We start from the raw sequence: 27,274 nt of genomic DNA on the forward strand, positions 1-27,274 counted from the left end.
GATAGATTCTACAACGATCTTAGGACGGCCCAGGAAATTGAAGGCAAAACCGTATTCGTTATGGGAGATTTCAACGCCCAAATAGGACAACCATCTAGTCATGAAAATTTTGTAATGGGTAAATTTGGATATGGGAGACGGAATGCTAGAGGTGAAAGATTAATTCAATATGCTTGCGAACAAAAACTGTTTATAATGAACACATATTTTAAAAAGAGGCACAATAGGAGATGGACTTGGGTGTCGCCAGACCATAGAACGAGAAACGAAATTGATTTTATAATGTGTAATGAACCTAAAATTATAAATAATGTAGAAGTTCTGAATAAACTGTCCTATCCGTCAGACCATAGATTAGTACGAGCATCTCTTTCATTAAAAATACCGAAATTGAGCAGGAAAACTTTCAGATCGAAACATAAGTTACCTTCAACTGACCAAGAAAAAATGTTCTACATAAAGCTACTGAAACAAAATTTAGAAAATAATATAAATCTCAATCATGATACAAAAAACATACAATATTTCTACGACAAATTAGAAAACATAATCTCAACAAGCGTTATTAAAAAACCTACAACTAATAACAGAGACAATAAAACTCACATACTAAGCGAATCAACAATAAAACTACTAAACAGGCGAACAGAATTATTAAAAACTAAAAATAAAACAAAAGAAATTAAAGAGGAACTTAAAAAATTGTTTAAATTATCAAATAAAGAAATAGCAAGAGATTACAAAAACCATAGAAGCAAAATTATAGAGGAAAACTTAGAAAAATACAGAAGCATCAAACGAGCTAACAAAGAACTTACTACACATAAAGACTGGATACTTAAACTAAACAAAAAGCAAGACACAACTAAAACACGTCAGGATATTATTAACTACGCAACTTCATTTTATAAAGAATTATATAAGAAACCAGAAATAATGATACAAAATACACAGAAAAAGTCCTTGAGTACGCAACATAAGGTAGATATTGTAAACGAATTTGTTAGTGAGGACGAAGTATTAAAACATATCAAAAAACTAAAATCTGACAAAAGTCCAGGCCCAGATAATATTACCAATGAAGCTTTAAAGATAGGTGCACCAGTACTCACTCCATATCTCGCACAACTTTATAACTTAGTACTTCAAACCGAAAATGTACCTAAACAATGGTACTGCTCAGAGATAGTTTTGCTCTACAAAAAAGGTGATCCATTAGATATTGCTAATTATAGACCTATTAGCCTTCTATCTAGTATTTATAAACTTTTCACATCCATACTTTTGAGTCGGTTAACACCACTAATAGATTCCCAACAACCAATTGAACAAGCAGGCTTTCGTTCAGCCTTTTCAACTATAGATCATATCCACACGTTAGACCAAGTACTAGAGAAATATAAAGAGTTCAATCACCCGCTTTATGTAGCTTTTGTTGACTACTCAAAAGCATTCGACTCCATTACTCACTGTTCAATTTGGAAAGCGCTCGAATCATGCAAAATAAGTACCACATATATAAACATTCTAAAGAACATCTACTCTCATAGTGTAAGCAGAATACGGTTAGAAAACAAAGGAGAAGAGATACAAATCGGACGAGGAGTTAGACAAGGCGACCCCTTATCGCCAAAGCTGTTCATCGCAGTATTGGAGGACGTCTTCCAGAGTATTGACTGGAAAAACAAAGGGCTGTGGATTTCAGGCCGATATCTTAGTCATCTAAGATTCGCAGATGACATAGTTCTATTTGCCAACTCAGCCAACGAACTAGAACAAATGTTACAACTGTTATCGAACTCCAGCCAGGAAGTAGGCCTACATATGAACCTTCAAAAAACTAAAATAATGACCAATTCTCGAACTAAATTAATACAAATATCCGGTAATAAAATCGAATATGTTAACAGCTACATATATCTAGGAAAGCTAGTATCATTTAACGAAAACTGTAATGAAGAAGAAGTTGATAGAAGAATTAATGGGACATGGAAAAAATTTTGGGCTCAAAAAGAAATTTTAAAAGGAGACTACCACATAGGATTGAAGAGAATAGTGATGGATACTTGTATTTTACCTAGTTTGACATACGGGAGCCAGACATGGACATATACAAAGAAAATTAAAAACAAAATTACCACATGCCAACGTTCAATGGAACGAAGTATATTAAAAATAAAAAAAATACAGAAGATTAGAAGCAAAGACATAAGAAATAAAACTAAACTAACAGATGCTCTCCGCCAAGCTCTACATCTCAAATGGCAATGGGCGGGTCACATATCGAGATATACAGATAACAGATGGACATTACTGACAACTAAATGGGCAGGACCAACAGGAAAAAGGAAAAAAGGTAAACCAAGAAAGCGATGGGCTGATGATTTAATAGAAACGGTGGGCAAAAACTGGATGAAAATTTCACAGGATAGGATTACATGGAAGAGGAGAGAGGAGGCTTTTACCCAATAAGGGGTCCGTGGAAATAAGAAAAAATTAAACTAACATTAGATACTAAAATAAATTAAGTTAAACTAACAACTAACAAAACATTTGAAATGTAAATTTTGATTTATTACACGGAATAAATGAGCTTTATTATTATTATTATTATTATAAAGATAAAAATGAACCTACAAAATCTGCGCGTTAACAAAATATAAAACATCACGTCAACACAAAATTGCAGGTTGCTTATTTCTTTTGCTCTCAATACAGTTAATGTGTGTTACAGCACAAATGTTTATTTGGACTATTTTGAAATATCTAGTTTAACGACACGTGTGTCTAAAAATATAAGGTATTAATGTCACATCACTCGAGAAATCCATTAAGTTTATTAGTAGTACATAAAATAATACGTTGTAAGATTTGACTTTTGATTTTAATGATGACTTGATTTTTAAGAAATACTATAAAGTATTTTTAAAGCTTAAATATTATGTGGCATATACCTCTATACTATCTACATCTTTATAAATTTATGCATGGTACATCAATAGGAAAGATGTAGGCATGTATGTTTGTCAACTAGGTACGCTAAGATTGCTTGGTCCCATTTGTAGGTATGAATTTTATAAGTACAGCGATAGATTTTGGTCTGAAACAGCACAGACTTATGTCGGGGGTACATAATATGGGTACTTCGCGTGTGAAGTCGCGGGCTCAAGCTAGGTATTTATTTCTTTTCACTTTATTATACATATAATTATTTATTATGAAACATATAATTGCAAACAAAGTCGCGGGTAAAAAGCATTCATTAAAATAGCATGTTTTCTATGTCTGTTTATTTGACCTAGATTTTAACATTTCCAGAAATTATATGAAATGCCCAGAATTTAACCATTACCTGCAACAAAAAATGCGTAATTTGCTAAAAATTATGTATAAATACTTCACTTGTTAGAGAAATCAATATTCGTGAACTATCTTCGGTTTCGAATCTCACCTGTAAGTAATCATTTCTTTTTTTATGTAAAACTAATGCATTATGCAACTTTGTGTTTACTATTTTTTTAAATTCTATCGATAAGTAGTTACAATCTAGTTTATTTTTAATATTTTACTAAAGTTTTTTTAGATATATAAAATGGGATTACCTACTTTCTTCATTCCGAATGTTTGCATTTTATTTATATTTTTTTCCGTTTAATATATTTCCATAAATACTCACCCATCAATGTTTTGACAAACTTACCTTGGTGAAAATTCACCTTTGTACAATTCCATATCAAATTCAAAATAAGTAAATACCTGTTTTGCAAATTACCTAATTAACGTTTTAAATCCCATTCCCAGACCCACAAAATGGCGTTCAAATTCGTGCTCCTCGTGCTGCCAGCGCTCGCGCTCGCGAAAATAGACATCGAACTTTCTGGAACCTTCGAGAAGAACCTCAACCTCGCCTTCTCCGGCCAAGAAATTGACGTCATCAGCGACACAGAGCGGGAAACCTTCCAATTGACAGACAGCAACTTGAAGAAAGGCGCCGAATTGTACTTTGGACAATGGCCAGACGACATTTTCGTAAAGAGCCCTACACCCTGGGGTGATTTGTACAGGTCCTACGGCTGGAGACAGGTTTCCAGGACTCTGGTGCCAAAACGAGGCCGTGTTTTATCCATGACAACACAACCCCAGATCGTGATGCAACAGATCTTCGAAAACAACAGCTCTAAACCTGCCTCCTTCAACGTGGGCATCTCACAAGCCGTCCAGAACACAATGAGCTCATCCTGGAGCAAATCTGGCGATTTAACCGTTGGTCAAGAGATCAGCTACGACTTTGACATCGATTTCGTCAATGTAGGTGGTAAAACGTCCTTGGAATTCTCTTCCTCATGGGGAACGAACTCCGAAAAGTCGCAGACGATTACCGTCGGTTCCGAATCCCATATGGAGTTAATGTTGACTCCTGGACAATCGGTTTTGGCTGAATTACACGCTACCAGAGGTTCTTTGAAGGTGGAAGTTGAATATGAAGCCAGTTTAAGTGGATCCCTCGCTGTGAACTACAATAACCTGTACAGGGACCATCATTTCTGGGCGTTGGATGTCAGAACTGTTATGGCTAAAGCTGGTCTGAACAACGCTTTAATCTCTAAGCAAATTATGGAAATCGGCTTTTTCACAAACTCTAAGGTTGTTGTGTTTGACAGGAAGTTCAACACGAAGATCATGGATGTTGTTGTTTGATTTGTAAATATGTAATAAATGGTTTGAATGTGATTGAATTTTTTTGAACTATATTCCTATATATTGAGAACAGATGTGGAATTAAAATAGCTTCATTGTTTAAAGGAATTACATATACATAGATATCAAATCACTTTTTTTAATAATTTTATGGAGAGGTTTCTCATAAGTAGGTATTATGTTTCCAGTTTGTTTCATATAGTACAAAACTAACTTTTAAAGATTTTGGCGCCAAATCTACTACATACCTACAAAACTACTTTTTTTCTACTTTAATGGCAGCGTTAAGGCAAACTTATGTACCCTCTCAAACTTAAATTCATGCATACACTCGAAAAACATAATCTTCCTTTTCGCAGTCGGGTAAACAGATAAAATAAAACACCATTTATAACAACACACTTTCATTTAAAAATTCTAATCCATGTTACATTGTGTATTATCTTTACATAAACTTAAATAATATTTAAATAAATAACTACCTTATACCTATTATTATATTGTATTGATATAAAATTGACTGACGATCAAACATTTGACTGGCAGAAATCGCTTTTAGACGATAAGGTTTTTCTACACGGTGTAAACCTATAAATTTTTCATGTCTCCCACAAATGAAAGATTTATATTATTGTAGGGAATGTAGTACATAAAAGATAATTTCCTTTCCTACCAGGTTGCCTGGCAGAGATTGCTGTGTAGCAATAAGGTCGCCTATTGTGCAAAATTTTTGCACCTCATTAATTTGTACATTTCCTACATTGTTTTGTACAATGAAGTGTTATAAACAAATAAATAAATAAAAATAATTTTGTTTTATTTTATGATGTAAAATAATAATTATTGAAGATATTTGAAGACAAACTTGCATTTAACAGCTCAGTAATTTAGTTTTAATCGTCAGTCAATATAACATAAAAAAAATTATATTACCTTAATTACTGTACATAATGAAGTAAAATTATTGTTTTTTGCGAAACATTAATATTTTTTAACATACCTGAATAGAAATAAAGAATGACGATAGATTTATGTTTTAATTGTAGTTTTATACAAGTAAATGCTGATTTTTGTGTTAAATAACAGCCATATTAAAAACAGTTACCTTCGAGCACTCGATTGAATTTAGTTATCTTTTTGGTTTATATAAAAAAAAGTCAAGTGACAGGTTTCAAAAGATTGAAATTTAAAAAAAAATGAGAAAAAAAATATTTATGAATTAACTATAGGATGTTAGTGATTTGTAGTTTTATTTTATTTCTTTTATATGTATGTAGTAGCAATTTAGTCAAATATTGTTCATTTTTAAATGTCACTTATTACGCACTAATTTTTATTTTAACAATTGTTTTAATGTATTGCGTTAGGCAGTTAGTGTTTTCATTTTATTCGATAAGACTTAAGTAATATCTATACAATAATCTATAGGAAGCCAATAATCACAAAATCAGACTACTTTTATTTATTTATGACTATTTTTATTTCCTAATGTATCAAAAATTAACTGAAAAATACCTTATTTAATTTTATATACAGGATTACTTGTAAAACACCAGCAACCTCACAGGGCAAGATATCTAACATCATAAGTAACAACATTTGTTCTACGACTTTTGATAACTTGTTAGATTTTATTTTCTTACAAAAATAAATATTCATTTAATTTTCCGTTTGAATATTATTAACTCTACGCGCATCCCAAAAATTAGTGAACTTACGTTAAGAACGCGACTAAAGTCAAATCACCAATCAACATTTAGTTGATACGTGTAATATTCAAGACCAAATATAAAAAATAAAATATATGTAAAACTTGATGATATTTTCGATTATCCTGTTTGATCAAAAACATAAAATATTGAAATTGACTCGATAGAAATAATTCACGAAGTTACCTCTAAATTTCACACTTTGACGTTTTTTACTTGACATGGTTATGCCTATTATGTTATTTTTTTCATAAACAATTATATTGAAACATTTGTGAGAACTTTGTTATACCACTTTTGTCTCATTACTTTTAGTTTTGATTTAATCACGATAAAACACTTTTGGCGCTTACTATATTTTTAATTACGCAAGAAATCATCTTGCATCGCACGTTCTAGGAGCTTCAAACATAATTCTATTTCATACATCAGACGCTATCGCTCCGTTGAGACGAGTAGACCATGCTTAAATTGCTGTGCCGCGCGCCGATTTTTTAATAATATTGTTTCAATATTGTTTTTTTGAAAATGGTAAACAACAAAAGAACATTGAAACTTCAGAAACGAGAACTAAAAGAGATTCATATTTAAATGATATCTAACTAATTTTCGAAGATAAGTATAGTATTGTAATCATATTAATAAATACCTAATTATTATTTATAATAAATAATAATAATTATTATTTATTAATATGTATTAATAAAAAATACGACTTTCGATTCATTTCAGAAACTTTATGCAGGTGAGTTTAGATATTACATAAATATGTAATATCTAATCACACTCACACGAATTTATGCAAATGCATAAATTCGTTTCCGTGGGCTGAGTATTGACGCGACGATCTTAGGTATACAAACATATATATAGGTATATATTATATGGATACAAATATTTCATTCATAGTGTTACATCAATAAAATCAAGAAAGATTTATATGTACCTAGTATATTTTTTTATTAATTACTTATTACCATTACTACTATATGATTACCTACTACCTATTTGTAGATTCCTATGGTTGTTCCAGTAAATAACGTAATTATAGGTTGTGAATAGTAGGTATATATAATATAATATATTCACAATCTGTATTACTAATCAGTAATCACTGGTGCAGTGAACTCCCATAAATAATTATAATCCATGCTATAATATTATAAATGCGAAAGTAACTCTGTCTGTCTGTCTGTTACTCAATCACGCCTAAACTACTGAACCAATTTGCATGAAATTTGGTATGGAGATATTTTGATACCCGAGAAAGGACATAGGCTACCTTTTATTGCGAAATACATATGTACCACGGGCGAAGCCGGGGCGGACCTCTAGTAAATTATAAAGTTATACCTGCTCATTATTTGAAATCTATCGTAAATTTAAATAAAATAAGTAACTTTACTCGTCTAAATATTTGTATATTTAAAAATGAAACCCGTTTCGCGTTGTCACGGTATCACGTGTGAACGGCTGAACCGATTTCGATAATTTTTTTTTTATTGTATCACTTGAAGGATGAAGGATGGTTCTCATGTAGAGAAAACGTAAATATGTACGGGCGAAGCCGGGGCGGACCGCTAGTTACAAATAAAATACATATATCATTCATAAGTAACACGCGAAACGGAGCGCTCTCGATTGCGCTCATATGAAACAACATTCAGTACAATGCCTACATACGAAATCCAATAAGAGAAATTTCACGACAGTCCTGCGCTCCAAAAATGGATATTCCATCTTTTGATTCACGAATCAAAAGATGGAATATCCATTTTTGGAGCGCCGGTTTCAAGCGACGACGGTGATAGCAGCAATTGCGCGCGACGCGACGGCGACCTTGCCACTCCTATATTATAAACAAACACTATGAATAGGGTTGCCAACTTTTTTTACAAGAAATAAAGTACGTATATTCATTATTCAGGTCTCTCTCTCTCTCTTGTCGGTCCCTCATGTCTGAGGATCGTGGTCAGCATCAGGGTTGCATCTGGAGCGGATGATTTGCCTCCACCGGTCTCTGTCCATGGCGTCTCTTACGACCGTGTAAAAAAAATATTAAACAGTATTTTAGCAAAAAAACAGTATTTATTGTAGTGTGTGCCCTCTAACTAAATAAAAAAAAATTGTGAGCGTCTAAATGTAACACATAATATCTGTCTATATTATGTGTCTGCACTTTGATGCTGAAAACAGTCTTTTGTATAAATACTTTTTATTTGTTAAACAGTAAAAAGTATAATTTAGTGAAAAACAGTAGAATACTGTTTGGCAACCCTAAGTATGGATACACTCGCGAATGCAAATTCGGGGATTGTCTGTATGGTCAGCAAATAAAAAAAACAACATTATATTTTTAGTTTTTATTATATATACAGGGTTACTTGTAAAACACCAGCAACCTCGCAGGACAAGATACCTTACATCATAAGTAACAACATTAATTGTTCTACGACTTTTGATATTTTGTTAGATTTTATTTTCATAAAAAAATAAATGTTCATTTCATTTTCCGTTTGAATATTATAAACTCTACGCGCATCACAAAAATTACGTAAACAAGAAGCGAACGGGAGGGGAAAGGGGGCGTCGCGTCGCGGTTGTCCTTTCGATGATGAGTAGAACATAGACTTACAAACGTTAGGAGAGTACAATAAAAGCTTAAAAAATCATTTAAAAATAATTTATTTCGTTATGCCAACAGCCAAAAGTCGTAGAACAAATGTTACTTTTGATGTTAGCTATCTTGTCCTGCGAGGTTGCCGGTGTTTTACAAATAACCCTGTATATGGGATTTTAAATTAAACTATATGTGTTTCTCCTCTGAAAAAGATGAAACTTTATTTTAATATTTGCACATTTAACATACGTATAACTTTTACATTAACAATTAACAATATAAAGTTACAACACTTACACACAAATTAAACACTTCAACAAATATTATAACAATAATAACAAATAATAACAACAATCAACAAATACAAAATTTAACAATTACGTAATAATTATAACTTTTGAATGAAATGTGTGCTTTATGTTCTAACGGTACCAAGCGACTCACGGACTGCACGTGGTACCTGCGGACAGCGTAAACTGGTTTATTCTGGTTTTGTGCGTGTTTCCACATTCAACTATCAAGTGACGATTTATTTATTTGTTTTGTTTCGGAATTATTATGGTCAAATATTAATAACGAAACAAATTATTATGGACACGATATTTTATTGTTTCACGGTAGTCGTTTTGTCGTTTGCTCAAGAACGTGAAATTGAATGATAATTATTATTTTTTTTATAAAGTCAAAACCATTTTCTTTCAAATAAAAACTTGTTTTTATTGAAAACAAAAATCAGAGTGTTGCTAGGAATAAGTATAAAATTAAATAGTAATGTAAGGATATCGAAACATTTTTGTATAGGCCTGAAGTCTGAACGTTATAGTGGAAACGCGCTCTAAGATCTGAGTAATATACACACGACTAGATATGCAAATATTTCTCCAAGCTAATTTACCTTGTACTAATATTATACTAATATTGTACTAATATTGTAAATGTGAAAGTAACTCTCAATCACGCCTACTGAACCCATTTGCATAAAATTTGGTATAGAGATATTTTGATACCCGAGAAAGGACATAGGATAGGTTTTATCCCGGAAATCCCACGGGAACGGGAATTATGCGGGTTTTTCTTTGACTGCGCGGGCGATGCCGCGGGCGGAAAGCTAGTATATAATAAATATAATATAAAGTATAAACACAACAATTTAACATTCATTCAAATCATACAAACAAACAGACAGAATTTTTTACGGATTCGACGTGCTCTATACTGTTTCCCTAATATCGTTTTTTTGAATATATATTACATACGTATACACTTTTTTTACTGTTTTATTATATACGTATAGATTATCATCAATAATTATAAATAAAAATTAAAAAATAATAATAAATTATCATATTACATAATTTGCCATGATTTCAACTTCACTGTATACTAACTACCGAAAATACGCGTTGAACGCGCGAAGAATATTGTGTTTAATTTAGCGTCCGTTGAACTTTACGTAAGTACGGTGAGCCGTGTATGATGGAAGAATGATTGCGCGCGGCATGGCGCGCTAGGGCGGGGCCCATATCTTTAGAAATTCTCTGGCTTTATGCCCACTCTTAACAAGAAGCGAACGAGAGGGGGAAGGGGGCGTCGCGTCGTCCTTTCGATAATGAATAGAACATAGACTTACAAATGTTTAGAGAGTACAATAAAAGCTTAAAAAATCATTTAAAAATAATTTATTGCGTGATGCCAAAAGTCGTAGAACAAATGTTGTTACTTATGATGTTAGCTATCTTGTCCTGCGAGGTTGCTGGTGTTTCACAAGTAACCCTGTATAATAGAATAAACAAATGTTTAATTATTTACATCAATTATATTGTAAACATAATTAAAAGTAAAATCGCACATATAAAACATTTTGCATTAATTTTGTTTTTGAAAATTATTATTAAAAAACAAACACAGAAATTACCGTGAACACAAATGATTATATTATTTTATATTTATTTGTACAATATATTAATTATAATTAAATTAATTTAAAACTATGAATATCTTGAGGGTTTTAAAGTTGAAAATATTTGTTAATAAATAAAAATCGTTATTTTAACTAAATATGGTCAAATACAAAAGTTTATACGGTCAATACAAAAAATATTGTAGCACAATGTTAATAAATGAGAAAAATTCAAATAAATTATTCATTTAAATGAGTTATTTTGAATCAAACATATAATACTTTGTATAGTAATAACAGTCAAATACAAAACATATATGTGTGTATACAATTATTGTACCACGTATTTAGTACGATATGCTGTAATATTTGAGTATATTCGATGTTAATGGTCAAATACAATCAAATACAATTATTGTATTATTCATGTAGTACGTAATATAGGTATTAACGAATATGAAGTTATTTAGTATTGAATGAACAAGGTAAAGTGATGTTTGTAACAGGCTTATATTTAAAAAATTGTAGCATCGTGTATCATGTAACCATACACATAATAAGTGTCTGTGTGTGTTTGTAATTTAAATTTATTACATATTCATAACTATCTGAATACAAAAATTCACGGTCAAATACAATTCCTGTTAAATACAACTAAATACAAAACAGTCAAATTATTATTTTATTTTGTATTTGGTTGTATTGTAGCATAAGGTACGGTCACTTTTATAATACGGCAAAAAAGCAAGGTAGAGGTGATCATTATTACAAATATTTGAATGTATACAGTTCAATACAAAGTTTTAGTACGGTCACGGCTTCGTATTTTATGGTCAAAAACAAATCCTGTAGTAAATATTAAAAAGTTTTAGTATGGTCACGTATGATGATACGGTAAATGAGCTAGCGGGTGTTCGTACAGCTCATTAAAATCCTTGTTTATGTGAAATATTATACAAAAAACTTCAAATACAAGTGTTTTAAGGTCAAATACAAATCCTGTTTATTAATATTAAACAGTTTTAGTACGGTCACGTATGATGATAGGGTAGATGAGCTAGGGGGTGTTCATATAACGCGTGAGGGTAGATTGGCGGTGCGTGTGCTGGGGTCACGTGAGGGGCGTCGCTGTCGTCGTCTGTTGATGAGTCTAGCTGCTTGTCTGGGCCACCGCTGGAATTAAAAGTTTTAAGTTATTATGTATTCTACACAAAATATACAAGAGTATAATCGAATATAGAGAAAAGATCCCCTTCTTTTGAAGTCGGAAGTATAGGCTGTCCCCGTCGCAGGAATCGCAAAAGGCACGATTGCTATTTCCGCGCTAATAATCACGTTATCATAACCATAAATCCCATCCAATCCAAACCAGGGGTTTGATTGGTATTTTTTCTTCAAACTTAAATCTTAATACAAAAGTTTTGACATCCTACTTATTACAAAAGCTTTGTAGTCAAATACAAAGACTGTTAAATATTGCACCTACAATACTTCTATTTTTTTTGTATTGAAAATTCTTTTAATTATATTATGAGGCACCAACTCAGACAAACCAATAAAATATAGGTACATGATAATAGATAATTTATGGTGCATAGGTAACTAGCATAGGTAAACATAATAAATAAATAATCTGTGTTGTATATTTCTTTTTACTTTCTATAAATTAATTGTTCAAGTGATTTTCAATAAAAAGCAAAAAATATACAAACTACGCGAAATCTTTTAATTTCTACCTGAACCCATTAGGATGAATTAAATCAACCGTGAACACCCTGTATGTAGAAACCCTGAGTGTATTGGATTTCGTTCAATATAAAGGTAAAACAGAGAGCCGCCCCCTAGTAATGCGATATGCGGGTCTGTCATAGACGTTGTGATAGAATTGAAATAGACAATGTTGTTTTTTTTATTTTTTGTTATACAGGGGGTTTGGGTATAATTATTGAGTGGTTTTTTCGAATTATTTTTCATGTGAATTTTACTTTATTTATTTAAGCTTTATTCTTTTAAATAAATTACAAATTGAGACTTAACCTAGGATACGGCGGCCTTATCGCTAAATAGCGAGTTCTTCCAGACAACCGGTTATAGGTACAGAGAGAAATTAAGTAAAGGATAGGAATAGGGCAGAGCACAAATAAATATTATATACACTCAAAAATAAAATACTTTCTTTCCAGGTAACTTTAAACTAAAATGCGATTTCTTCAACAAAATGACGCAATCCATTAACAAATTACCTATGCCTCCTGATTTTCTATACAACCAAAAAAACAAGCCAACCCTGGTGGCCGAGTATGTCTTAAAGCAGCGGCCCGTAAATTTTCACTTGATTGAGCGTGAATCGGATTATCAGAATTAGATGTATTGAAGGATAGATTAAAAAAACGAGGAAAAAAAGTTTTTAATACAATGTGGCGCTTGATTTTTTTTTTTTGAAAAAAAAATTTTTAAGGATTTGGCGATTTCTTATCTGTTGTTTATTCTTTGATTATTTATTTGCCGCATTTCTTTGTTCGTGTGTGTTTCAAGTTATTGTTATGTAGTAGGTACAGCCAAAAACTATAAGTATATTTTTCATCCCCTTTTTCACCATTTTCAAGTTTATTTTCGCACCAATAATAATTACATATTTCACCTATCTAACAATGAAAATTCATTCTCACTGGAACAGCAGTTGGTACAAATGCAAAAACAACCACATAAAAAATTTAGCATGTCTGTATTTCGCGACCAAAAAGTACTTAAGCCCGGTTTCATCTATCTATAGATGAAAATTCATCCGCCCCCATTCAGCAGCTGTATATTATGATAAACAGACAAAATTACTATCAAATTCAAAACATTATTAACACATTATTTAGCATTACATTTTCGATAACAAATTAAAACATTGTAACCGTAAGTGCGAGCGAGAGGTTACGTTAGAGCGGGACGGATATATGTAACTTGATACCACCACATCTGCGTTTAAAAGCGTCCAGGGGCGTATTGGGAAATATTTATTTTTCTTTAAAAACAATATGATTTTAACAACTTTGTTAAGTTTAAACGTTTTTGCAAACATAATATTGTATACGTAATTACGTAGTCGCTTGCACGTGGTTGTTTTGTAATTCTTAGAAAAGTACCTAGATATAAGTTTTAAACAATAATATCGAAAACATTAAAATATCGTAAATAATTTAAGTTTGTAAAGAAGCTAATTATTGATAGGCCACATTTAAAAGTCGAGAGCAGTGGTGGCTCAGTGGTGAGACCTCGGACTTCGAATCGATAAGTCCGTGGTTCGAGACCAGGCGAGCGCGCAGGAAATAAATTGATTTTTCAATTTATCTGCGCATGTTGTAACATCACCACTGCTCGAACGGTGAAGGAAAACATCGTGAGGAAACCGACATGTCGAAGAATTAAAAAGTTCGACGACATGTGTCATCCGCCAACACGCACTTGGCCAGCGTGGTGGATTATGGCCTGTACCCTCATAGGAGGCCCGTGTCCCAGCAGTGGGAACGTATATGGGCTGATGATGATGATGATGATGATTTAAAAGTCGCTTAATAATACGTCATAATAATAACCTAAGAACTAGTTTTTATTTTTTTTTTTTATTGCGTAAAGTGACATAATTAAAATTAACAAAATTTATCTCATATTTTCGTCTATTTAGAACCAACTCTAAACCGAACTATTATTAAATAACTAACCAATATATACTACATATTTAATAATAATAATTAAATAGATAAAATCGCAAACACAGACGGACAAACCCACGGTCTAAGTTTATAGTCACAGCTGACTGACTCAATATCACACATTTATTGCAATATCGACTCTATTACCACTAGATAAGGTACAATTTAGTTTGAGTGTCATTTATTTGACTCAATACAAGACATTTATTGGAATATCGACTCTATTTCAAGTGAATAAGGTATAATTTAGTTTGTTTGTCGTTTGTTTGGCCAAAGTATCATGTTACGAAGCCAAAGTAATGGTTGAGTAAATTCGTATACTAGTTATAGGCTGCGGGTTCGTCTGTATACATTGTTTAATCAAGGGCATATTCAGTAATGTTATAATTCTAAAAATGGGTGTTTGTTACGTTTTCACGTGTAGATTGTAGCATCGTTTTGGATGAAATTTGGAATTAAAATAGGTGAAGACCAAGTATTAAATATAGGGTAGGTACTTATTTTTCAAATAAAAAGGGGTTGAAAAAGAGAATATAAGTTTTTGCTCATAGTTTTGTTAAAAGGTGAAATCGCAGGGAATAACTAGTCCTATATCATAAACGGAGAAGTTTGTAAGGATGGAAGCACTTTTTGAACTATCATCAGCTATTTAATATTTCCATTCTTCCTCAAATACTTGTCCTCTGAAAAACTAACATTAAAGAGAGCTAAATATTTTATTGAAGTGAAACTTCTTTATCGGGGTTGGAAAAAAATTTAGTGTAACATTTTTTCGTTACGCGTGACAATTTTGATTTTTCCGTTACGCGCTACCTTTTTCTTATCCCTACCACACGTGATTCGAAGTATGTCTGTAAAGTTGCATATAGTAAATTATTTTTTGAAAAATAAGGTCATAAAGAAGTTTCACTTCTTACGTGTGAACACTAGTACACGTAGACATTTTTTTTTTTACTGTAGTAGGCTCAGACTCATAATAATATGTGGCTGACCAATTAGTAATCGCTTAAAAATTAAATGATTTCGAGTATTTGTGAGGAAAATTCCGACCAATATAAATAAGCTGCTTTATATAAAAAAAGAAGAAAATAAAAAAACATCTTACCTATCTTTGTGTTCGGCTTGTCTGTCCCTTTGTCGCCTATTTTTGAACCAATTTGACACCTGAAATAAAATAAATTTATTATTTTATACATAGCCTTGTATTCAATAAGAAAATGGACTTGAACTGTAGTTTTAATACCGTAGGTAGGTAGGTACTTATTGTTATATTATAATCTACACTAATATTATAAAGAGGAAAACTTTGTTTGTTTGTTTGTTTAATTGTAATGAATATCACACACAGTATATTCACCATTCGAAAGCTACATTATCCACGAGTAATATAGGCTATAATAATATTATAGATATTATCACGCTAAGACCAACAGGAGCGGAGCCACGCGGGTGAAACCGCGCGGCACAGCCAGTATACTGTATAAGTTATGACACTGGCCCGTTTTTAAATCATTGGTTAAAATTTATTCATCGAATATCGTATAGGTACAATCGTATACCATCATCAGCCCATATTTTAAAAGAGCAACTATGGAGTTTCTTCTCCATAGATACTGCTTTCCGAATCGGTGGTAAATGTTACAAATATGTTACGACGATTTAAAAGTGCTTCTCGAAAAAGTCTTAATTGAATAAAAAAATGTTTGTAGTTTGTATTTTACATTTTTTTGCATAAATTAAAAATCAATTTCATAAAAAAACAGATAACTAGCAGATTAGAGTAGAGGGATCTTCGCTATTATCGTTTTAAGAAAAAATACAGCATCTTCTAAATATGGCACTCATTTTTTTGAATTTTCATTCTCAAAATTAATTAATTAAATATATAAATTTACTAGTTTACAATTCTGACTAAATATTATAATTTATTTTCAGCCTGTGGTCGAAATTTAATCTCTCTAACGCCTCTCACAAACACATTCGACAATTCCACATTGTGATATGGAAACATGTAAGTATATAATATGTATGATTACCAATTACATTAAAATTAAATATTATAAACATATACATAAAAAAATATATTACAATTTTCTCGTTACACAATCAATCAAATCAAATCAAATGTTCAAATATAAATATAAAATATAAACAACTAGCTAAGCTCCGTTTTTTAAATGCGGGTATAACCACGGGAACAGCTAGTATAATACTAGCTGCGCTCCGCAGTTTCACCCGTATTGCTCCACTCCTGTTGGTCTTAGCGTGATGATAGCTTTCCTCGATAAATGGGCTATCTAACACCGAAATAATTTTTCAAATCGGACTGATTCTTCTATTTTCTGATTTTAGCGCGTTCAAACAATCAAACTCTTAAGCTTTATTATATTAGTATAGATTAAGGGTAATTAAAAAATTATATGAAACATTGTCATAAGAAATAACTAATACATAATGTATAAACAAAGAAATTTCCTTTATTTTTCCACAACTGTTCATCTTGCGGTGTAATCCGAAACTCGCCTACCGCTTCCTCAAAACCGAAGCTATTATGTTACAGTAGGATTGACGTTATTTTTTATTAAAACTAAAAATATTGCTCATTAATAATATTGTTATAATGATGTAAATTGAAATTAATTGTGAAGGTTTTTAGAATGTTTTATTCAATATTGATTTAAAAGGTCTAACTTTAATTTAAAAATAAACTGTAGGTACTAACTTAAATTGAAAATTGAATTGTGTGTCCATTTAAATAATTAGATTAATTAACTTTCTTAATTAATATTAGCACACCCAATCAATGGGTGGAATGTATTAGCCACATAATATTGTAATTAAAACATCTATAATTTGTAACTACATTCTTGCAAATAAATATAATTTGAATTTGATTAAATACTGAAGACTATTTCCAACTGCGGCTCGACTCGACCATTTCCAAACCAAAAATTAACCAATTATATTAATTTTTCAAGTATTTTCATAAAAGCGAAAGGAATGTTCATATGAAGAAAAAAAACACGAAAAAGGGGCAGTAGGGCAGAATTGTGCTCAATTATTAAATGATGCAGCAAAATAACCTTTTTAGGCACTTTATTATTTTACTTTCTTTCTCCCTGCTTGGCTGATGTAATATTTGAAACCACTGACCCGTTTTCAAATTAGACTTTTACTGGATATTATAAAAGGTCTTTGTGCAACAAAAAAGAAAACGATATTTCCCCGATAGGAAAGTTTTGCGAAGTTTTAGAGTTAAATTATTATAACACTAAACATTTGGTCAACACTTATAGGATTTAGTTTTCGCACATTTTCCAACCAATATTATAAATGCGAAAGTTAGTATGTTTGTTTCTAAGTAACTCTTTCACGCAAAAACTGGTGAACCGGTTTTCATGAATTTAAAGGGTGACTTTGATTAACACAGCATAGTTTTTACCCCGATAATCCCATGAAAACGGGAACTAGCGTTTTCCTATTGAGTACTAGGGCGAAGCTGCGAAAAGCTGGTAAGTGAATAAATAAAACAATAACATTAAGGGGGGTTAGGCGGTCAGCGAAAATTCAGCTATTCGGGCCTGAGGTAAGCGGTGAGGGGGTCCGCGTTTAGTATGGAATCAACGTGCTCGAAACTAAAAATCGTAAGCGCCATTCACATTTTTATCAAAAAGTGAATGAAAATATTTAGTACCTATTTTCTAAATCTAAAACTGTCACTAAATCGAGAAGGTAAATGCCTATGTACTTGTGATTTTATACGAATTATTATCGTAAAATACGGTTGTAATGAGCATTTATATGATATTTTAGAGGTAACTTCAGGATTTTTTTTTATCGAGCAAAATTTTTCCAATCGTGTTTTGGAAACAGTCATCCCATCACACATACGTTCTGTAATACATATTAGAAATTTCAGTGCGAAAAAACCTCAATATTTTCAATTATAGCTCATAGAAAACAGTCCATTTTTCCGTGTTCACCTACTAAGGGCCCTTAAAAAAGTGTCACTCGGGGAGTGGGGCGGTTGCGCTATTGCATGCTATGCCTTCAAGCCACACCTCCGCCCGTCGGAGTGGGGAGCGTGAGGTTTTTTCGTTACGGAATTTCTCGATTCGGTCCCCGCGCTCAAGGCACGCGATAGAAGCTATGCAATAGCTTAATAACTAGAGATACTTGCCCTTCCAATAACTAATAAATTAAGTAATAATTAATAATTGAACTTACCTGTACAGTAGTTAAGCCAGTGCTTTCGGCTAGTTCCCGTTTCTCTCGAGGCGAGGGGTACGGGTTGTGTAGGTACCAATCTCGTAAAACTGATCTTGACTTTTCCTATATAAAACGTTTAAAATATAGATAAATAGGGTTTAATGCTATCTATTATTTCTAAGTGGTACCTATAGACTGTTTTCTTTGTACTTTAATAAATTTTGGGGCAAAACCGTGGCGAGCATTTAAAGTTAAACAAAAATATGGGATTACCTTAAAACAATATGAAGTTTCTTCACCATCCCATATCGTTCTCGGTAGAGGGAATTTACGACGAACTCGATATTTGCCAACCGCGCCCAGTGGCCTCCCTCGAAGCCTCTCTGCTTCCATATAATGTGCTAAAAATATTGAAAATCATTCATAATTGAAGATAACAGACTTTTAATTACATTATAGCTTATATATTATTCTGTTACATTAGCTATGTCACTGCCAAGTATCATCAAAATCTGTTCAGTCGTTTTTACGTGATAGAGCAATAAACATCAAGAAAATATACTACCAGAGAAGTTTCTAACTCTGTATGTTTGCAAAAGTGCTGAATTATGGTTAACTAGCTTTCCACCCGCGGCTTCGCCCGCGTTTTCAAAGAAAAACCCGCATAGTTCCCGTTCCCGTGGGATTTCCGGGATAAAAACTTATCCTATGTGTTAATCCAAGTTACCATCAATATGTGTAGTCATTCTATGTTAATGTGCACAGTAAAATAACCTCTATTAACTTACCTTTCAGCCACAAACTCTGCAGTTTCGCATGATTGTGAGCACTAAAGTTGTGCGACTCTAATAATCGGTACAGCTCCTTGAAGTTGCCTCTATGGAAGGCGACCATGGCCTTCGCTTTGACCACGGACCAGAGGGAATGACCTAGCCTATCTATGTTAATGTGCACACTAAATTAGCCCTTATTAACATACCTTTCAACCACAAGCTCTGCAGTTTAGCATGATTGTGAGCACTAAAGTTGTGCGACTCCAACAATCGATACAACTCCTTGAAGTTGCCTCTATGGAAGGCGACCATGGCCTTCGCTTTGAGGACGGACTCGTGAGCGTGGAGACGCTCGCAAGCGGGCAGCGACCATAGGAAACGACCTAGTCGTTCTATGTTGCCGGCTTGTTGCAGTACCTGGGGAAATTTATTTATTTATTATTTTATCAAAGTTAATTCGAACTTTTACCATAACTATTAATACCAAATCTATACTAATATTATAAAGCTGAAGAGTTTGTTTGTTTGAACGCGCTAATCTCGGGAACTACTGGTCCATAAATTAAGCATATAATATATAGAATTATAGAGGGTAACTTGGGTTGACACATAGGATAGGTTATATCCTGGAAATCCCACGGGAACGGGAACTATGCGGGGTTTTCTTTGAAAACGCGGGCGAAGCCGCGGGCTGAAAGCTAGTAAAATATATTATACCAGGAAAAACAATTTGTTTCTCTAATTAATCTTTTAAGCTATAATTCGGCCAAATTAAAAAGTAGGTACTGGAATTATAAATGATAAATTCACTTTTAAATGTCCCTAACTTATCATCAAAATTAAGCAGGGTGGTCACAAATACTTAGTGTTAAGTTATTTACGCACATGTGGCTGCGTCCGGTTTTTTCTTAGGCCCTAAACAAATATTACATTTCGCCAGTTTACTTTGTGAATATTATTGTGTGTGAATTTGTGAATCTGGAAGGTTTAAATATTAAAAATAAATGATACAAGTTTGCGAAGGAACCATTATTTTAAAATAAATGTATCTCTCGTTTAATACAATGTAATTACTACATATTCAGAAATTAGGAAAAAGATAATAATCCTACTAATATTATAAAGCCGAAAGTTTATATGGATGTATGGATGTTTGTTACTCTTTCACGTAAAAACTACTGAACCGATTACAATGAAATTTAGCACACATATAGAGGGTAACTTGGATTAACACATAGGATAGTTTTTATCCCGGAAATCCCACGGGAACGGGAACTATGCGGGTTTTCCTTTGCAAACGCGGGCGAAGCCGCGGGCGGAAATCTAGTTTTAAGTAAATATATAGGTGACCTACCAGTGTTAAAAAAACGTTTTACTTTTACCTAATCATAAAATAAATTTACCTTGCCTGGTTTAAAAAAGAGCGTGTGTGCCGAGCAGACGTGTCAGAAGTGAAACGTTGGCAAGATTCAAAGATACCAAATCGTTGCCTTACTCATGACGTGACGGTATTGACATGACGCGACATTAAAACTGTATTCTCAACGCGCTTAAAGAAGTTTCACTTCAATAAATAAAAAAAATAAAAAAATGGATAATATTGCATAATTGCATCATAAATATAACACATTACGTATTAAAAATTGTATAATATAAAAACTTTTTTCAAGTACGTACTCGTATTAAATAGGTACAGAATCACCTCTTAACACCACTTAACTGCATAATCAACAACCTGTCATTATCTATCCGACCGTGCAATCTCACCCCAATCGGTACAGCCCTTGCGTACATCAACGGTGATTATACAAAATGAAACCATTGTGTGGAGTTGTTATATAATATAATTATCTGGTGAGAGATTAGGGAATACTTATCTGAGGGATTTAAATAATTTATTCTGCAAATTAAATTATTACTAGTATAGTAGATATCTCTTACATATCTTACTAACTGTGGTATTAGTATCCTACATGATTTTTGCTAATGGTCTTGCAGTCTTTTTAGGGTTCCGTATCAAAAGAGTCAAATGGGACAATAATAGATAGGTACTATAAGACCACTGAATATTATATTACTAGGACTTCACTGTCTGTCCGTCCGTCTGTCACCATTCACCAGGCCGTATTACATTAACCTTGATAGAAAACTAAAAAAAAAAACTATGTTATGTCTATTCAAACATGCTTCTAAGAGCCGATTTTTCAATCCTTGGTTAAAATTTATCCGTCCAATGAAGTATTACAAGAACATTTTAAAATGTCACCTGTAAACTGTCAAATACGGACAATTAGAATACTTATATTTTTGAAATGGTAGTTATTAATACGTTATTCGATGAATAAGTTTTAACCAAGGATTGAAAAATCAGCCCTAAATCTAAAATAAGTCTGAATAAATAAATGTTTTAGCTTGTTTTAGTTTCAGTTTTAAACTTTAAAACAAAAGCATAGTAGGTAGGTATACTAGTTAAAAAGTACCTACCTAAATGTGTTTTCAAAAAGACCTTACAAAAAAATAAATTTTCAACTTATTCTTAAAATTAATAATAAATGAACATTGGCAGACCAACAGACGGGAAGTGATAAGGGTTAAATTTTTTCACATTATTTGTTTCGTGCCCAAAAACTACTGAACCGATTACGACTAAACTTTTTTCACATGCAGGTAAAAAGAAATAGTGAAAGTATCACGAAACATTCATTGTTTTTGTGGAAACAATAGACATACATACAAAAGCTTGTAGGGTGGTTATCAATTTTCGGCTGCCGTCAAATCTCATTATTTTTAATAATACAGCCCTGTATTAATTTTAATACGAATAATTATATTAAGGGGTGGATTTTTGGGGAGGAATAGTTATATCTGAATTGAATAAAGTATTTTTTAAGGGAACAAACTATAATTTCTCTACCTATAGGTACCTAGTTGTTACCTAACCGTAAGTATACCTATAAACCGTAAAAGTTACTATTTAACCCGTTTACGGTTTACGCCAGAAGAAGTATTGTTTTTCGGTCCTTTTTATTTATTTGAGCTTTAGAAGTAGGTACTTCCCTATAATATTATTGTATTTTTCTTGAAGGGTAAATTTAGTAGAAAAGTATAGTAGGTATTTCCTTCTAGTTATCGTATTTTTATCTACATAACTAGGTTACACATTTCTTAAAAATTGGAATGATTATTTTTCCGACCCAAATATCGACCAATAGAATTGCACCATTCGACGTCACGTGGTACAACCTACATGGTATTATACTGATAATTTTTTGAAAATTTTCTCTGGTCGTTGACGTCAAACTGACAGGTTGAATTCATTTGTGAAATTATAGGCCGACATTTGGGACGGAAAAATAATCCCCCGAATACCACACGAGCTTCAAAATTATCTGGCATTTCCCTCAAGGTTCCCTGCAAACAAATAAAGTCGTCAAGTTTTTCAGGAAAAATCACTCGCGCTTCGCGCTCGTGATTTTTTAACCTTGACTAAAAACTTGACTCCTTCATTTGTTTGCAACGAACCTATCGGAAAATACCCGATAATTTTGAAGCTCTTGTGGTATTATAAGTGAAAATTTTATGTTATCAATTTGTCACGTTTTCTTTTTGAATATTTCATTTAGGTATGTAGGAAAATACAAATTTATAATAGTAGACATACTATTTGTAGAAGTATATCTAACTACTATTATAAATTTGTATTTTCTGCGTGTGTATGCAATACACATTTTAAACAAATAATATAAATATAAACATAAAAATATCTGTCTAATTCGAATTAATAAGTATTAAAAATTATAAACTACTCTATCCAATTTTCCCATTAGGAGTAAACCTTATTAAAACTACCCTACAATTATGTGTGAAACCGATAGCGTACTTTAGGGGTTGGTAAGTGCAAAATCATCCCTAATAGTGAAAATAATTGATAGGAAGATGTTTTTTTTTTTGTAAGGTCCATTAGGGGTTTGAATATGTATTATTTTTTATTTAATACATTTTACCAACCGTAAACCTATATACCTACCTACATATTGCAACTTGTTGAATAGTTATAAATTGAGATATTTTTGTCATTCATTATAATATCACAGAAACGATGTCTCAAGGAAATAAAATTTTTCGACATTTTTTCACTGCAATTTTAGTATGAACTCTGAATTCATCATACCTACATATTAAGTACCTACCTATAAAACAAAGATCCTTAATTCGTAATCGTAATCGTTTTGAAAAGATAATAAATTTTAAACATGGCACAACATAGTATAAAACAAGTCGCTTTCTCTGTCCCTATGTGCCTATGTATATATTTTATTAGGTTATAGACAAAGCGGGCGAAGCCGCGGGCGCAGGGCCGGACCGTGAACTTGTGGGGCCCTGGGCTGAAACTACCCAGGGGCCTTTTTTTTGGAAATGTTCATATTATTTTCTTAATACCTACTTACTTTCGCAATTTTGTTATTTTAACATAATCAAATTTGATTTTAAATCGTTTCATTAGTTCAGGAGTCTATCGCGGACAAACAAAGTGACAAACAAAGTGAACTTATAATATACACGGTTGAAATGTCGATGAAGTGATGCTGTGACCGCGCGCTCTCCACCCTCTATCTCGAAAACGGTTCACCGTATACAAAATTTTTTAAACAAAATTTGTGGAGAATTTTATATTCTACAATATTGATAATAAATAAAAATAGCAAAAAACCCATAAGAAATGAGATATTTTTTGTGACCTTGTAGTTCCTTAAACCCTACCATATGTAGATTTTGAGATAACTTTTAGGGTGTCAATATACAAGTATTTACAGACTTACTGCTGGGTGTCTCGAATTCCGAGATTCTTACCTAATTTAACCTTACATGACTGGGCCATAACTCGTTCGGGCTCGTACATAAGAGTTAAAACACTTCTTAATAACCGAATAACGCATTTCGTTAAAAAATCACAAATGTTTATAAGTATATAAATGTTTAATAGTACGCTGATAGTTATAATAAATCTGTATTAATAAAAAAAAGTATTTGAACAAACGAGTACAAATAAATATTAATTTATCGAAAAAAACAAGTTTTTTCGAAACGGTTTGGTAAAAAAACATGGCTTTAAAATAATCTAGTGCTAATTTCTCCGGTACTTTTTAAGTTATATTTTTGTAATATATGAAATAAAGTCATGAATATATATCTATACTAGTATCTATACTTATTACTTAATATTATAAAGCTGAAGAGTTTGTATGTTTGTTTGAACGCGTTAATCTCAGGAACTACTGGTCCGATTTAAAAAATTATTTCGGTGTTAGATAGCCCATTTATAGAGGAAGGCTATTATACCTATCATCATACTAAGACCAACAGGATCTAAGCCACGTGGGTGAAATCGCGGGGCGCAGCTAGTTATTATTATGTATACCTATACATAAACTAGCTGCGCCCCGCGAAACTATTTGGTTATTTTATGTAGGAAGGTGCCTACAGTGGTGGACGTATAATTAGAAACACGTAACACAATGAAGTAGTCATCAAATTCATTTGACATTTGTGTATAATAACGTATTAGAGATTGAGCATTATTTCATATTATGTAATAGAACATCCGTTTATCTAGCTTTATAAGAAATTGCTTAATTTTAATCAAACGTTAGCTTAAATTAATAAAATTTAACAACTTTAAGTGTAGTCTAATTTCCAAGTATTTTCAGTCTGGACAACAAATTAGAAACAGCATGGTTCGAGTGTTCTAAAGTCAAAACCTATTAAAATGTCGTTAATATTTTTTTCTTCTACAATTAATATTTGCACCATTTTTTAAACATTCTATCTAAAAGTTTCTGAAAATTAATTTACTTTGCAATAAAAATGGGTAAAAGTAAGATTTCTGACCCATCAACAAGAAAAATACTCTTAAGTTTACATTTTGACAAAAGCTGGAGTTACAAGAAAATTGCAAATCATTTAGTGTTCGATAAAAAGATATTCAATGTTATAGTCTATTTCAAAAAGCATGGTACTTCTGATCAAGTGTCTAGAAAAGCTTGACCATGAAAAATCACTGCTCACGAGGATAGGCAAATGATTCTTTTGGTAAAGATGGATCCATTTAAAGGCTCAAATTCTATTATAAAATTAGGTTTTTCTGAAGATGAACCACGCCATTGTGTCGATGAGATCGATTTGCAGGTGGTAAGTCGATGCAAAATTGTTTGTGATAGTGGCCAGGAAAGTACAGCTTCTTATTAGGCAGTACAGGGAATGACGATATGCATTTACTAAGAAATATTGCTTGTGGACAGTCCGCCAGTGAAAAAGTTTTATTTTGGGACGAAACAAATTAATTTAATCAATTCTGATGGCAAAGGATACGCGCGTCGTCCAGTTAACCATACCTTAGATAATAAATAAACAGTTAAGCATTGCGGAGGAAACATGTATGGGGTTGTTTTGAGATTGTTATAATCTTTATAGACAACAACGGCTTTACAACGTCGTGGCTTAGACTGTATGACATTGTCACACGTTTGCAAAAACATATTTCCTAATAGAATTGGAACCCTTAAATGAAGAAGAAGAAGAATTTGCCTATCCTCGCGAGCAGTAGTTTTTCATGGTCGAGCTTTTCTAGGCACTTAATCGGAAGTACCTGCATGCTCTTTGAAATAAACTATAGCATTGAATATCTTTTTATCGAACACTCTAAATGATTTGCAATTTTCGTGTAACTCCAGTTTTTGTCAAAGTGTAAACTTAAAATTATTTTTCTTGTTGATGGGTCACAAATCTTACTTTTATCCATTTTGGTGCAAAGTTAATTAATTTTCAGAAACTTTTAGATAGAATGTTTAAAAAATGGTGCAAATATTTGTAGAAGAAAAAAATATTAACGACTTTTTAATAGGTTTTGACTTTAGAACACTCGAACCATGCTGTTTCTAATTTGTTGTCCCGACTGAAAATACTCGGAAATCAGACTGCACTTAATGTTTTTTAATTTTATTAATTTAAGCTAATGTTTGATTAAAATTAAGCAATCCATACTAATATTATAAATGCGAAAGTAACTCTGTCTGTCTGTCTGTCTGTTACTCTTTCACGCCTTAACTACTGAACCAATTTGCATGAAATTTGGTATAGAGATATTTTGATACCCGAGAAAGGACATAGGATAGGTTTTATCCCGGAAATCCTACGGGAACAGGTTTTTCTTCGAAAACGCGGGCGAAGCCGCGGGCGGAAAGCTAGTTTCTTATAAAACTACATAAACGGGTGTTCTATTACATATGAAATAGTGCTTTATCTCTAAAACGTTAATACACAAATGTTAAATAAACTTGATGACTACTTCATTGTGTTACTGTTTCTAATTAAACGTCCACCATATAAAATAACCAAATAGTTTCAATAAATGAGATTTATTTTCTAAAAGTTGAAAATCAACATGCAAACATCCTTTTACATGTTAGCAAAAGTTATTGAAGTAGGTATGCGATTTTCATCATTTTTTTTTCGAAAACCGACTACAGATTTTTTTTTAAATTATCGCCCATTGGTTTTATCGGAGTAAGGGGGCCTTTTTAACCTCGGGGCCCTGGGCTGCAGCCCATAAAGCCCATGGGTAGATCCGGCCCTGCGCGGGCGGAAAGCTAAGTAGGATAATGATA

General features: G+C 32.3%; 2 protein-coding genes across 3 annotated transcripts in view; one reads left to right on the forward strand and one right to left on the reverse strand.

The window, feature by feature from the left end:
- The first annotated feature begins 3,397 nt into the window (after positions 1-3,397).
- LOC123703725 (spherulin-2A-like) lies at positions 3,398-4,731 on the forward strand. The gene is made up of 2 exons (XM_045651822.1): positions 3,398-3,453; positions 3,802-4,731. The coding sequence occupies exon 2, from the start codon at positions 3,811-3,813 to the stop codon at positions 4,696-4,698; it is 888 nt and encodes a 295-aa protein (XP_045507778.1). The 5' UTR covers positions 3,398-3,453; positions 3,802-3,810; the 3' UTR covers positions 4,699-4,731.
- Positions 4,732-11,891: 7,160 nt separating this feature from the next.
- LOC123703727 (homeobox protein SIX2-like) overlaps positions 11,892-27,274 on the reverse strand; it is a 29,931-nt gene continuing 14,548 nt past the window's right edge. For both annotated transcript variants that reach the window (XM_045651823.1, XM_045651824.1), the window contains exons 3-7: positions 19,817-20,027; positions 19,111-19,238; positions 18,856-18,960; positions 15,734-15,792; positions 11,892-12,100 (exon numbers count right to left, since the gene is read on the reverse strand). In XM_045651823.1, the coding sequence (XP_045507779.1) occupies positions 11,959-12,100; positions 15,734-15,792; positions 18,856-18,960; positions 19,111-19,238; positions 19,817-20,027 (645 nt within the window). In that variant the 3' untranslated portion in view covers positions 11,892-11,958. The remainder of the gene's footprint in view (positions 12,101-15,733; positions 15,793-18,855; positions 18,961-19,110; positions 19,239-19,816; positions 20,028-27,274) is intronic.

This window comes from Colias croceus, chromosome 27, assembly GCF_905220415.1.
Source record: "Colias croceus chromosome 27, ilColCroc2.1".
NCBI lineage: Eukaryota > Metazoa > Arthropoda > Insecta > Lepidoptera > Pieridae > Colias > Colias croceus.

Coding starts and splice junctions, on each gene's coding strand:
- LOC123703725 (XM_045651822.1), top strand. CDS start 3,811: ATGGCGTTCAAATTCGTGCTCCTCGTGCTGCCAGCGCTCGCGCTCGCG.